The sequence below is a fragment of the Oryzias latipes genome, chromosome 22 (genome assembly GCF_053564925.1).
Source record: "Oryzias latipes strain Hd-rR chromosome 22, Olatipes_Hd-rR_3.1".
Classification (NCBI taxonomy): domain Eukaryota; kingdom Metazoa; phylum Chordata; class Actinopteri; order Beloniformes; family Adrianichthyidae; genus Oryzias; species Oryzias latipes.
This window is the reverse complement of record NC_136258.1, coordinates 14,737,795-14,751,833: the sequence shown is the minus strand read 5'-3', so window position 1 is coordinate 14,751,833 and position 14,039 is coordinate 14,737,795. Positions and strand designations below refer to the sequence as shown.

General features: G+C 40.3%; 1 protein-coding gene across 5 annotated transcripts in view; it reads right to left on the bottom strand.

The window, feature by feature from the left end:
- arhgef10 (Rho guanine nucleotide exchange factor (GEF) 10) overlaps positions 1 to 14,039 on the bottom strand; it is a 59,935-nt gene that overhangs the window by 33,109 nt on the left and 12,787 nt on the right. The window contains exons 3-19 of one of the 5 annotated variants that reach the window (XM_023951442.2): positions 12,516 to 12,842; positions 11,607 to 11,717; positions 9,900 to 10,241; positions 9,117 to 9,153; positions 8,745 to 8,833; positions 8,418 to 8,474; positions 6,966 to 7,153; positions 5,598 to 5,714; positions 4,537 to 4,648; positions 4,352 to 4,464; positions 3,122 to 3,199; positions 2,856 to 3,035; positions 2,531 to 2,647; positions 2,247 to 2,339; positions 1,716 to 1,886; positions 1,213 to 1,358; positions 515 to 702 (exon numbers count right to left, since the gene is read on the bottom strand). In XM_023951442.2, the coding sequence (XP_023807210.1) occupies positions 515 to 702; positions 1,213 to 1,358; positions 1,716 to 1,886; positions 2,247 to 2,339; positions 2,531 to 2,647; positions 2,856 to 3,035; positions 3,122 to 3,199; positions 4,352 to 4,464; positions 4,537 to 4,648; positions 5,598 to 5,714; positions 6,966 to 7,153; positions 8,418 to 8,474; positions 8,745 to 8,833; positions 9,117 to 9,153; positions 9,900 to 10,241; positions 11,607 to 11,717; positions 12,516 to 12,842 (2,466 nt within the window). Of the gene's footprint in view, positions 1 to 514; positions 703 to 1,212; positions 1,359 to 1,715; positions 1,887 to 2,246; positions 2,340 to 2,530; positions 2,648 to 2,855; positions 3,036 to 3,121; positions 3,200 to 4,351; positions 4,465 to 4,536; positions 4,649 to 5,597; positions 5,715 to 6,965; positions 7,154 to 8,417; positions 8,475 to 8,744; positions 8,834 to 9,116; positions 9,154 to 9,899; positions 10,242 to 11,606; positions 11,718 to 12,476; positions 12,843 to 14,039 lie in introns of all 5 variants that reach the window. The other 4 variants (XM_023951441.2, XM_023951443.2, XM_078940725.1 and 1 more) reach the window with 4 other exon arrangements.

The window sequence follows — 14,039 nt, the reverse complement described above, 5'->3', positions numbered from 1 at the left end:
ATACGTTGCAAAACAGAGCATTCATGGATGTGTAGAAAATACGGTGAGCTGTAAAGTGGAGTTTAGAGCAATTTCAGCTTTCAGGGATAAAAAAACTGATGTCAGATTATCAGAGCCCTCATCACCTTAGCAGTACAGCATTTTAGAATGAAATGGCAGCACTGTGACCACAATACTCACACACTCTACACAACTCCTACTCTAATCTTAGGCTTTTAAAGTGACGGGGCAGCTGTTTCTTTGAGAGGAGGAACTAGTGGAAAGTCTAAAATCACTGGTGAGTAGCCAGAGGACTGCAGAATGGAAAAATACAGTCTGAGAAGCTAGATGGTGGTTTTTTGGCAGTGCTGATACATATTATTAATATTTTTAAATTTAATACATATTACGTAATCAAAGTTTTTCTATTTTACACTGTTCACTTCTTAAAAATAGGATTTTTATGCAGAAATCCTCTTTGTTGATGATCAAGACGCCCGGTTTATTCCAAAGAAACATAATGTGTCTTTCATACTTGGCTTTGCGTTGATCACAACCTTCTCCCCGGAGTGCGGGGCCAGAAGGCGGCCACCGCCGCCAACCGCGTCCTCGCTGGAGCCAAACTCCAGCACCTCCACCAGGCTCAGAGGGACGCTCCACTTTAAAAGGAACTTCTGGTTAAGAGGAACACTCCCACTCCCACTCCCACTTCCATCCTGACATCTGTGTGGAGCGAAAAGAGGGGCAAAGGTTACACGAAGGAAAAACAACATAGAAAAAGAGAGAGAGAGATTCATTTCCTATGATCAACATGAAGACTGTACACTTGTGTGATAATGAGATAAAAATGAAGGAAAAGCAAACTTAGGAGGATTGCTGAGCAGGTTTGAAGGTTAAAAAGAGGTGAGAGTCCTTTAGCTGGTATATATGCATTCCCCAGAGGCGGGAAGTGGTGACCCCCATGTTACGATTACAGCACAGAAGCTGAAGATCCTTGGCATAAGATGGACTGTGGTTATGAAGCAGTGATTACACAGGATTTTGGCGACTATGTGGCCAAAAAGCCAATACTTGAACATCTGGACATGCAGGGTTTGCCAGCCTTCTGCTGCAGGACTCGACCCTTTTCACTCCATTTCATATTTTTGGTCACTAGGACTTTCTCCTCTCCTGTCAGAAAGTTGCAGGATGAAAGTGATGAAACCTTAACGGCAGGTTTGCGGTCCCTCTTACCGCAGGTTGGGTGTGGCACACATGAGTACGTCGTTCAGTAAGAAGAGGCGCCGCTCTTTGGTTTTGAGGATTTCTCCCCGCTCGCTGTAAACCGTCTCCACCATGTCGTCTGATCGGATTAGGTAGCGACTGCCGTGACTCAGCAGCTGAAAGGCAGGATTTGATGAGTCAGCAGATTGTGATCTGTCAGTTACTGGATTTGGTTCCGGTAATTGGTGATAAAGTTGCTTTAAGAAGTTAGACCATACAAAAATAAGAGCATTAGTTTAACCTTAAAAAGTAGTTCCTCTAACTTTATAAATAAAAGTTGTGGAAACTCTGATTTTTGTAAATCAAACCAAATTCAAAAATAAGATCCATGTGTTTCTTTTAAAAGTATCTGTGAAGAGAAGCTAATTAGGACCACTGCAGATAAATACTGTACAAATATATATATAGAGAGAATAATAAATGGCACGAAGTTGCCACAAAGAATTGACAGGCCTCGGGACAAATGTGCAGACCTTATTGAGGTAACGTTCATTCATGGCCTTTGAAATGTGACGGATCTCACAGCGCTGGTCGGCCTCCCTTTTCTTCTCGTTGAGCTTCTCAGCCAGCGTCTCCAGTTCAGTGAGGGCCATCTGCAGCGGCAGACGGTCAGCGTGACCTACCGGAGTGTTCTTCAGCATGTCCTGATGAGAGAGAAGAACGAACGTTTTCCTCTTCTGATTTGTCTAATCGTGTTGTGTAATTTTTTCAGCATTTATATGACTTATGGTAGGGAAGCAGAACCTACTGCTGTTTTATTTTTTTAATGATGTATTTGTTGTAAAAAAAAATGAAACTAGAACAGTCCTATTCCTCAACAAAAAACATCTAAAACAATCTCAGTCACAACAGGCTAAATAAAACAAAACAAAAACACTTCAGGACACTGAGGAAACCCCATTGTGCATGTTCTTGTAAGGACTTCAGCCCCCTCTGCTGGTTAAAGTATGAACAACAGGTAATTTTGGGGCAACACATTATTGCAAAGTGAGGTAGGTAGGTACCTGAAGAAGCAAAATGAACTGTGGGAATCTCTGTATGGGTTTCATCATCAAACCATAAAGAGTCATTCGGTCACTGCTGGTCTCTTGACGGTGCTGCACACATTAAGACAGATAATCTGCATTACAGATTTAAGATTTCTAGATTAAAACACAAAATGAAGGGATTAATGCAAAAAAAAGAAAAAAAAGCCAATTATATTTTCAGTGGTGACTAACACAAGGCCAATATTAAAGTCATTTCTGTGTGTTTGGTTGAGATTTTTGGACTAGTTTGTCTCTGAAACCTTGAGGAAGTCCAGGAATCCGGGTTTGGAAATGCAGGTCTTCCTTACAACCGCCATTGCAGTGCTGAAGTTGTTCACATACTCGCTGTAGGCATCCAGCACCATGGACTTACAAAACTGTAAAGGCAGAGCATACAAAAAAAAAGAAAACCAGAATAAATGGATTTCTAACTGCTGGGAATGTGAGGAGACTTCTAAATTATTTCAACAATCAACAAATAATGGTAACCAGTATCCATGGGCAAAACTGACCTTAAACAGTGAAGATGAAATTAAGCCACATTGTTATTCAAGTTCTAAAAAAAGCTGGAAAATTTCCGCTTACCGATGCAACAAACACATCCCCGATCATCTCCAGGCCGTCCCACTCTGCCACTCGGCTCGCCAGTGCAATCTGGAACAGGAAGTGGCACTGCAGGATCTCACGCACACGGTAGAAGATCATCTTCAGTTTCCTGTCGCTGAGCAGTCGGGGTTCAATCTGGGACAGGGGCTTCTCGTAATGCTGACGGAGCAGACAGGATGACTTTATGTAACCAGGATTGAAGGAAAAAAAAGGACAATATTTTGAGAATTGCTGCACTTGGGTACCTCTAGAATCCTTTTAAGGGCGTTGAGATAGTTCTTCTCACTTTCCAAAATGGATTCCAAAATACATCTTCTAACAAGCTGCAGGAAAAAGAAAAGTTACAAACATTTGAAAACACAAAGCTTGAAGCATTTCTCTCCATTACCACCTGTGGTTTCTTTATTAAAGCTTTGGAAGCAACTGTGAGACAAAATAAAGTTTTAGTGGCACAAAGGTGAGGTTGTGCTGATTAAAATGATACCAGCTAAGCAAATAAGTAGTCTTTCACATTGAAAATATAGAGGTAGGCGTGGGCGATTCATCGTTTTTAATCGATTGTTTCGACCTTGTTGTTTTGGAAGATTTATTTTTGGGGAAAATGTAGATTTTATTTCCCCACTTTTCTACTTTCTTGGGCTTTCGTTGTTGTTTCGTTGAAAACAGCCGCAAGCAAAGAGCAGCTTCTTCTGTGAGGCCGAGGGGAAAAAAAGATTCTACATAAATCAGAGATGATCTTTTTTGCTCATATCGCCCAGCTCCATGTTGAAGTCAATTCAAAAGTAGACTAAAACGGAGTTTCATGCTGCATTTACACCGGATGCGATTCCTTGTCAAATTGGCTGCTCGACGCCGCAGAGCGACCGCCAACATTTTTCTGGACTTCTTCGTTGCCACATGATGCAAAACATGGATGATGTTGAGCGAGTAGCTTGGGCTTCCTAGTTTTGGAGAGCTCCACAGAGTTCCGGCAACACGCCGGAGAGTCTCTCTTCCTGCAGCGAGCCAGAGCTGTGCTTGGGTTACGGCCGTTCTAAACGTTACTTCCGTCTGTCTGTGACTCAGGAGAAAAAAAAATCAAAAAATAAAACTAAAGGATCTTTTGATTCTTGCCTGGAGAAAACAAGCATTGAGCAGCCATGTTGGATGATATTTTTCTACCCTTTGATGGAGTCACTGAAACCGTCACGTGCCCAAAGCTGAGCCCAATTCCCACCCTAATCCCTACTAAACTACTAAAAAACTAGATAGTGTGGGACTATGTAGTGCCCTGGATTTTAAAAGCAATTGGGACACCATGCTCACTACTTTTTTTCTTTTTCTCTAAACAACGAATATGACGTCACAGATTCCACAAATTGAAAATCTCATTGATCTGAGCGTTTTGTGACGACCAAGTATGAATCCACTGTGTTCTGAAGATGAAAACGTTGATATTTTGTTTGCAAAAATGGTTCAAACACTATGCATGTGACCTGCTGCTGTGAAAGGCCTTCTGGTGCCGGACACAGGACTGGCTCCACGTTGAAACAGTCCACCTCGATGAAAAGCTCAGACTCCTCGCTCTGGAGATACACGGGCTTCCTCTCTGAAACGGGAGAGGCGTCAGCTTCCACTCCACAGCAACAGGAGGGGTTAAGCTGTGATGAATCCTCGTTACCGTGACAGAAAGACTTTGTTTGGATGAAGGAGCGCCCCTTCTTCACTGCAGCTTTGGTCTTCTCCAGACCGTCTTTCGTTCCGTCTTTCGCGGCCTTCACCAACTTTTGCATCTTTGAGGAAAAACAGGAGAAAGGAGACGGAAATATCAGGAGAAATGCAAACTTCAATGAAATCTAAGCTACTTTTGTCTAATGAAATGGCAGCAGACGTACGGAGGAGGAGGTTGGTAGAGATCAGGTTTAGGACAACAGGAGAGGAGGTCTGACCAAATGACCTCAGATGGTTAGAAAAGTCTTTCAAACTAAATTACCTGCTGATATCAACTCAATGGTTACTTAATACTAGTAATGTCAATGTTGGTCACTTTTATGCTACGTTCACACCCATTTCTGACTCAGATTTGTTGCTTGTTCCAAACTGTGATCATGAACGTGATGCTTTCGCCGCGTGTGGGAGGAGCTACTGTCAACCGGTTTTTCGCCTTGTCGCTACATGAAAGATACAGATGGTGTTGAGAGATCCGGTTTATTTAGTTTGAAGAGCTTTACAAAACGTCTCCGTGTCTGGGTTCACGCCATCGTTCAGAGGTTCTCCCGGTACCATGACCTTCACCATCTACGCCTACTTTCATCCCTCTCTCTTTTTCAGAAAGCTGAAGCTAAAAAACAATAAACACTAACGGTCCGTAAAAAAAAAAAAATCACCTGACATTGAACCGTCCGCGGCCTGAAAAAGGTTGGAGACCGCTGCGCTAGAGCACCACGCCCAACCTCTACCACCTCTGCACACTGACGTAACATTGAAACTGGACGCCCCGCTGCAGGAATCCCATTTGGTGTGAACACAGCATAAATGATTTGTTTAGAACACACAGCGTACTCAGATGTTTGAAATCATGTTAATGAAAAGACCGTGAGGCAAACAGACTACAAACCCCTCACCATCACCACCACTAGCGGTCATTCACATCAGGATGAAGGAGACACCAAGAGCGGGGTTAGCCACACGGACAGAAAAAGGGACTACGGTACAAATGGAGGGGAGCCTCAGGTGGTTTACCTTCTGCTCGTGTTTCTGTTTTAGCTGCTGCAGCTCTACCGTTCCAACTGTATTTGCCATTAGCTCTTTCATCTTTTTCTCATAGTGCTCTTTCAAGCGCGTCAGATCTTGTGAGAGCTAAACAAAAGCAAAGCAAGCATTAACTCAGAGTTTAGACTGCAGAAGGAGACTGGCTGTGATTCCACTGGACGTTCTCCTGACGGCAGACTTTGAAATTTTTTCTTCATCTGCAGTAGACATTCAATCACAGCACTCTACTGCTTCTATCACGGCGGGCTCAGAAACAACCTGAAAGTCCCACTCTGATCATCGTTTGATCCATTTTTAAAGTGTGAATTTTTAATTACGATTAGACCTACACAATAAATCGCAAATGTAAAGTTATTGCGACATCAAGCTGTGCAATACGCATATCGCAAAAGACAGAAAAAACTGCTATGGTTACCTTGAATGTTCTAAAACAATCTTATGGCAGCTTGAAGCATTTAATGACTCAAATAAATCCCTTTATGCATTTGACCAATCGGATGGAGACCTTTCATGTTATGCCTGACTCCTACGTAGACGAGGATCATTTGGACTCTAATTTCAGTTATATGGACTCCCATTTCAATTAAACTGTTGCAGTGAAATGATGGTTTAAGTTGTTTTGCTATTTCTTCATGTATCCCAGGTTTTATTGTCAACACAATATTGATTTTTCTCATATTGTGCAGCCCCAGTTTTGATTGTGTTGTTTTTAGCCAAAAACAAACAAAAAAGTAAACCTGTATTGTTTTTTTAGGACATAGTTCAAGTAGAACGGCAGGGATTTATCAAAAATGTGCCTCTAAACTGTGGCTTCCCCTCACCGTCGCCAAGAGGTTGGAGAGCATTGTTCTTCCTCTCCAGATTCACAGCAATTTGAATAAAGAAATACCCAGAGATGCACTTTTAAGCCTAATCTTCTTATGTCCTCTACCATCAGAAAAATGTCACAAGAACATTTGAAAAATACCCATTTTCATTAGAGTGGGTCTTTAAATGCTACGATTTTCAAGAAAATGGGTGTTTTCCATCTCAATCTTACTGCCACAGCCGTCTTTTTGGGATTAATTCAATCCTCCTTACTTTTGTCTTACATTTTTTGAGAAAACTTGAACGCTGCATCTCCAATTAATCCCAACATACTTTTTTAGTGTTTCATATAAACTAAAAACGCCTTGTTTGTAGATCTGTCTGGCTAAAGCAGTCACAAATCTAAGAACACAGCACAGATTCTGCATCTATGCAAACGGCGCAGACCTCAATGCAAAAAGACAAGAAACAAATATTGACATCATCGTGGCTCCTAGCGGGACACGGGGCAGGACGAGCCGTTCTACGCACGTGGTTCTTCTTCTGCGGCGGCTTTCCTCTCATGAAGGCGTTGGGCAGGCCGTTCTCGGGCCCTCCTTCCCCCTCGCTGGCCTCGTCGTAGCTTTCAAACTCGCTGGAGCTCCAGCCGTTGTCAGGGGAGCTGCTGCAGCCGCCCTCCTCGCCAAACTCCACGTCATCGTAGATCATCTCATCTGGATCTGTGTCAGCGTGCATGAAGGAATGTCACCCGGATGTTCATGTACTGCATGTGTTCCATCCAAATCTGGAAGTAGCTTCAACTGTCACAGTAAAATCCTAAAACCGTAATTAAAGCTCTAAAAACTGATTTTTTGTAAGTGTATTTCCAAATGTTAGAAAAAACCTTCAGCCGTCAGATCAAAACAAAAAGTGAAAGAGAATCATAAAATGGAGGTAAAACATGGCATTTAAGGCGGTCAGAGAGCATTTTCACTCACATGATTCACAACTTTTGATGAATAAAGACAAAATAATGAAAATGACTGCAATCTTCTGACCAACAGGACAAATGAACTGCTGCTTTACCGAGTCTGATCAGTGCTGCTCATGATGAAAAGACGGGATTCCCTTCATCCCTTCAAATCTGCACCTGCTGGAAATGTGCAATGGTGTTTTTTGTGTTTTATTGTATTAATAAAACACTGATCAAAGAGCCCTTATGTTCTACCAGTGGGAATGACTGTCCCTCCAATCTATGTGTACAGCTTTATATTTGAACAGGTACTTAAAAATAACATCTTTTGTTTCTCTTTCCCAGCCATGTATCCTTTGATCTGAGCCTTGAACAGATTAAAATGTCGGTATGGAACCAAAGAGTAAACTTGGAGTCTTCATCGCTCAGGTAAATCTCAAAACTACCAGCATAATAAGAAGATCCTTCTAGAAAAATATGTGAAAAAAGAAAAATATGTAAAAAAAGAGGAGCAAAGCATCAAAACGGAGGATAACAACCAAGGAGGAGGAAAATGACACCAAATAAACATAATGGTTGTCGACACATTTCAGAGGAGGGCAGTGAGGACAGATGTGCTGATCCCAATAGAGAGAAACAAGATGAAGTAACCCAAAACCACGAACGGCTAAAAGAGAAAGAAGAAAACAGAGAGCAGTGGTCTAACTGTGACCCCTAAAGTAAGATGGGAAAAACTCTGCTATAGAAAGAAACAGCTGACTTACAAGGTTGAAGCCCTCAGGCTAAGAACTAAAAGACGTTGTATAACAACAACAATAGCATAGAAATAAAAACAGTACCTTCAATCGTTCTAAAACTTCCCTTTTTAGTGGTAAAATAATTGAGAAAATAAGTCCTTGTTCCATAGTTAAACAAAGTGCAAATTCCAGTTTTAAGTGAAAGCACCGTTGCCAGACTTCAAGGACAAGACAGGAAGTCTTGAGTGCAGTTTTTCCCCTTTTTACACACAAGAAGAAGAAAAAAGCACAAACCTGTGTTTGAGTCAGAGTTTTCTCTGGGAACATCATCATAAATCACCTCATCTGGACCTGAAAAGCACACGCGACAGAAAAGTCCCCCATGATTAATGAATATCTGCACACGTCAGACGGCTGAAGTGAGTCAGGATGGAATGAAACAGAAATCTTAAGGAAAGGCCTGCTTCCTCAAAACAACGGGGAAGGAAGCGCCGGAGAATTTTGTTGTGTCAAAATGAAAAAAAAAAGAGAAAAAAAAAGCTTTTTAAAGAAGAGTGAATGTTTGGAAAAAGAGAAATGAAACAAAAAGTTTCTCAATTAGACAACTAAATCCATCCTTACTCTCCATCCATGCAGTGTTGGCTGGATCTGACACCCACTTCGCCAAAGCATCCTCTTCTGTGATTGGTGGATACTCTTCACTGAAAACGCTTTGGGAAAAATATCAAGAAATCAAGTAGTGTCACACTAAATAAACAACAGACGCTACTTTTCATAGGCTGTTAAAGGCAAAGCCATCAAGAAACCTTTGTAAACCAGGAGATTAAAAATGTTTCAGATTAAATCTTTAGAGAAAAAAAGTGTATTTCTATGGTTTAGAACAGATCTTTATGTCTCTATTTGCACAAAATTATTAATATAACACAGATTTTTTAGTAGTAACAGCTAAAAAAGGCTGAAACAACAACAAAGCAAGTTCACTTTGATATTTACCTGTCAGCAGAGGTATTGTAAGTCCTTAAAACTGTCACTGAAAAAGAAAATGTTAAAAAAAAATTAACTTTACACATTTGTTTGGAGCAAAGATACAATCATTTAAGCACAAAAAATCAAGATGTAAACTAAAAAAAATTAGTTTAGACATTTTTCCCCAGGAAAAAGCATAAAGATGCAGCTTTTAACACTAGCCACTAGGGGGCGCCAAAGCTGAACATATCAAATTGTGTAGGAATGTAAAGCCACAAATTTCCCTGACACATGCCTTGCTTGATGTTTTCCTACATTTTTTGGGTTTTAAAGGAGCATTTCATGCTGAGGCTGATAAACCTTGCTGTTAGCTTTAGCAGAGCTGATGCACACGTTACCCTAGAAACAAAAGAATGCTAAACTCTAAGTTCTTTCCTAAATTAGACCACCTCAAATATTTTTGTAAAAATAAAGTAGTTCAATATGGTGTGACTCTTTGTAAGATAATAACGGTGTAATTAGGCTGTTCGGCTTGCCAGTCCACAGGCTGCTTGGAGTCAGGATCACGGGGGAACAGGAAAATCCTCGGATCTGTGGGGAGGGCTAAATTTAGTCCCTACTTCCTTGTAGCCAGGATTTGGAAAAAACGGAGTAAAAATAAAAGAGGAGGGAAATGACAGCAGCCGAGATATCTTTACTTCCTAAGAGTGTGAATGGAGTGTTAAGTAAAAATCTACAAAGAAATCCACTTTGATTGAATTTGGATGGGCCCCGTTCAGTGTTATGAGGGGCTTTCAGACTCTACTTTACCATCTTCGTCCACAGAGAGATGGCGAATGATGACAGGGGTAGTGTAGGCTGGCGTGATGAGCGGCACGCCGGAAGGAGTTGCGTAGCCGCACGGCACTGGCACGGAGTATCCTGAGGTCAATCCAGGAGAGCTGTTATGATCCTGGCCTTCTCCTTCTTGTGCTTTAGGCTCCATGATGGAGGAGGTGGAGGAGGAGGACCCATTCTGGAGCTGGTGCAGAGGAGGTGGGATGGGAGCGATGTCGATCACAGAGTAGGGGTTGACTTTGCCTTGAGGGGAGGAGCCGTGTGAGGCTGGAGGAGGGTGGGGGTCTTTGGGGGAGGTCTTCAGGGTTTGTGTGCCTGTGTCACAAAACACGGATGGTCTTCAGATCAAAGATCATAATCACAGCTTCATCCAAACATGTTCCCCAACAATCGTGTGATCCCTTTAAATGTTTGTATAGAACATAGAGACCTAGAACTGCACAGAATATTGACATATAGAGTAGAACTTTCCGCTGTGGTTCAAAAGTTTCTGGCTCAGAGGCTAAAAAAGCAAAAAAATTAATCCCTCCTGCAGCTTTTTATTGTGGGTAATGTCAATGATACTCTTAAGCAACAGTTAAGCTCATTCAAGTTACTGCAAGTGTCTAAATAAAGCCACAGAGAGAATATTTTTATGCATATATAAAAGTATACTACTTTACTTTATTCATTTTTGCTTTAATAAGTTCTTCACAGCCAAACTTTTACCCCCTAAATAACTGAAACTTATTTCCAGCTGTGCTTTTACTTTCATGAAGATTCTAAATAAAGTTCATTTTGGAGCTGAAGTGATTTGATGAATATTAGCTTTAACAGGCGTCAGATAAGTCGATGAGTTTGATCATATGGAGCCACCATGTTGTGTTTAAGCAGTGACTGTGTAAGAGACAAGGACTGAAAATGGTTTACTTTCAGCTCCAACCAAACCGTCGCCATGGTGGAGATGGAAACCGTCAGTAAGTCGGTCTGAGTCATTGTTTCTATGGCAACCACGCCTACCAATCAGGGGTGAGCTTGTTGGAAGTCCAAACCCCTCCCTCTTGAAAGCTAACTACATCAAACTTGTCGCTCAAACATTTTGATCGCGAGACCACAATATTTTTCAGAGCTGAAGTCCCTTTTCCTCAGAGTTTGGGTGCGACTTATACGTGATTTAAATCAAATCCATAACAGCAGCTAGAGGGCGCTGTAGGCAGGTAGCAGTAATTTACTACTGACAGCAGCAGCTAACAAAGAAGTGCTGCTTCTTACACCGTGCTGGCAGTTGTTCCAAAGCTAAACATTTCGTGATTAATGTAGGATTTAATGATTTGAAGGGATGTAAAGAGTTTAGTGGAATTGTTTGCATGTTCTTTATGGTTATCTGAATATTTGTGTATTATCCTAGATTTCTCCAATGTTTCACAAATAAACATTGATGTGTAACGGTAGAAAAGTGCGAATATCTTATTGTTATCTATTTTGTTATTATGATTTGTCTTTCAAGATAATGTTTATTTAATTAAATACATTTCTCCTTAAAGTGCAAATTATACTCCAGTGTGACTTATTTGTGATTTTTTTTTCTTGTTTGCATATTTTGGTGTATTACATTTTTGAAATAAAAAAAAATAAAATAAAAAAAAAAAAATACTTAAATGTCATTTTTCATGGCAAGTTTTTATTTTGAAGGTGTAATACCGTCCTTGCTCCCATCTTGAGAGGTTGGAGGTGGTTCGGGCATTTCTTCGTCATCGAAGTCGAAGGGCTCTCCCTCATTCTCCTCTGCAAACGGGACACTGTCTGCCAACACTAAGAAAAGGAGATTTGAAGCATCGGTTAAAAAATGGAGAAAAGAGAGACAAATATCTGAAATACACCTTCAAAATAAAACAATATATGAAAAATGAAGTATTTTTAAGGTGTATTACACCTTCAAAATAAAATGTATAAAAATATATAGTTTTATTTTGAAATTGTAATACACCTTCAAAAGTAAACTTCATTTCATAAATAAAACTTGTTATGAAAAATGTGAAAAGTGGTTTACTGAGGATAAACAGAGAGATCTTGTCCAGCACCAGCCATAAGATAGCCAGGTGTTATACACCTTCAAATTACAACTTAAAAAAAAAAAATCAAACTTTATATGAAAACTGAAGTTTAATTTTGAAGGTGTATTAAACTTTCAAAATAAAACTTTAATTTTTAAAACAAAATATCTGAAAAATAAAGGTTTGTTTTAAAGATGTATTTCACATTTATTTTTTAAATAAAACTTTCTGTGAAAAATTAAAAATTTAAAGGTGTATAACACCTTTTAAAAAATAAAACTTTAAATGAAAATGCTGTTAAGTGGTTTACTGAGGATAAACAGACGTTGGGGCCAAAGGAGAGATCTTGTCCAGCACCAGCCATATGATATACAGTTAGAGCCTGTTTAGCCTCGTGCTCAAAGAGATCATCTAAACAGAATAAAAACTAAATAAAATTAGCTCTGCATTCATTTTTTCAGTTAACTCTTTAAGGTCTTTCCAAAATAAGAGCTGAAAGAAGATCAAACACTCTCACTAGAGTCCACAGTGACCCCGCCCCCTCCACTTTCCGGACCTGCGGTTCCAGGATCTGTCTGTAGGTCATCGTCAAGAAGAGGGGGAGGAGATGGAGGAGGTGGTAAATCTTTCTCCCTTTCATTATTCCCTCTAGCAGCAGATGTCCCCTCTGCTCCCGCCTGGGCTCCGCCCACAGAGGAGCTGCCGCTTTCAGCAACCGAGCTGTCTGCTGGTGACGGAGCTGTGGAAGGTACTGGGGGGGCGGCCACACCCCCGTCCTTGCTCCTATCTTGAGAGGTTGGAGGTGGTTCGGGCATTTCATCGTCATCGAAGTCGAAGGGCTCTCCCTCATTCTCCTCTGCAAACGGGACACTGTCTGCCAACACTAAGAAAAGGAGATTTGAAGCATCGGTTAAAAAATGGAGAAAAGAGAGACAAATGCAAATTCAAAATAAAAACATATGAAAAATGACATTTTATTTTGAAAATAAAACTTTTTTTCTGAAAAATGTATTCTCTATCAAAGTAAGGAGGTGGGAAAACAATTGTTTCACTCACATACTGTCTCCTAAATGTTGACAGTGTTTGGATGGAAACTGCTGCCATTATCAGAGGCAAAAAGTGTAATTGTGGTTTTTGAAGTGTCCTATAAAGACATTTAAAACAGGCGTGGTGTCTGCAAATGCTGCATTTATATTCTTGCACTTGTATAAATCGACTTAGCAGCAAAAGACTTTCAGTACTTTGCTCTGTAGTAAACCCAGAAGTGTTCAGGAGCGTCACGTTCATCTAAGGGTAGACAGGAAGGGAGTAGCAAATACATTTCCAGTTTCCACTCTGCAATCAGGCCAACAGGAAGGAGAGCTGGGATTCTCTCTTGAGAGTTGTAAAACCAAAGGGTCTATCATGTCATTTGCTGATGAACATGGTGTGGTCCAGGTTCAGCTTTCATTTCTTCTAGCTTCTCAAGATCCCAGAAGATTGTCATTAATCAAAGGAAAATTTTACCTAAAATGTAGAATCATTCCCACAAAAACGGAAATTATGTTTGCAGGGTATGGAATTACAAAAACTGCTATTGCAAACTGCATTAATGATGTTTTTATATCCGTTTTAAGGTCAGGAAGAGCTCAAACTCTTCCTAGTAGACTTACAACTACTGCTTGATTGTGGATCCCTTGTTAAGTTGCAATATAAAGTCTTTAAAATCCAGACTGTGACTGTTTAGGTCCCACTCCCACCATCTTTAGATCTTTTCTAAAGTTGTTCTACCTGTTCACACACTGGCTTACAGACCCTCACACAGCTTCTTCATATTTTTCATCTTGAATACACCAAGAACAGGGTTTTGGTTTAAGCGGGTCTTTAATATCCTAAATGTGCTCGTAAAGACAACAATACATTTCCAGTTCAATGAGGTTCTTATGTATGTTTGTCTTCAAGGTATTCAATTTTCAATTGATTGATTTTGAAATTATTTTATAAATTTATTTAATTTTTATTTTGACAGTGTATTAAAACTTCATAATAAAACTTTATCTAAGAAAAGTTTTATTTTGAAGGTTTATTAAAACGTCAAGAT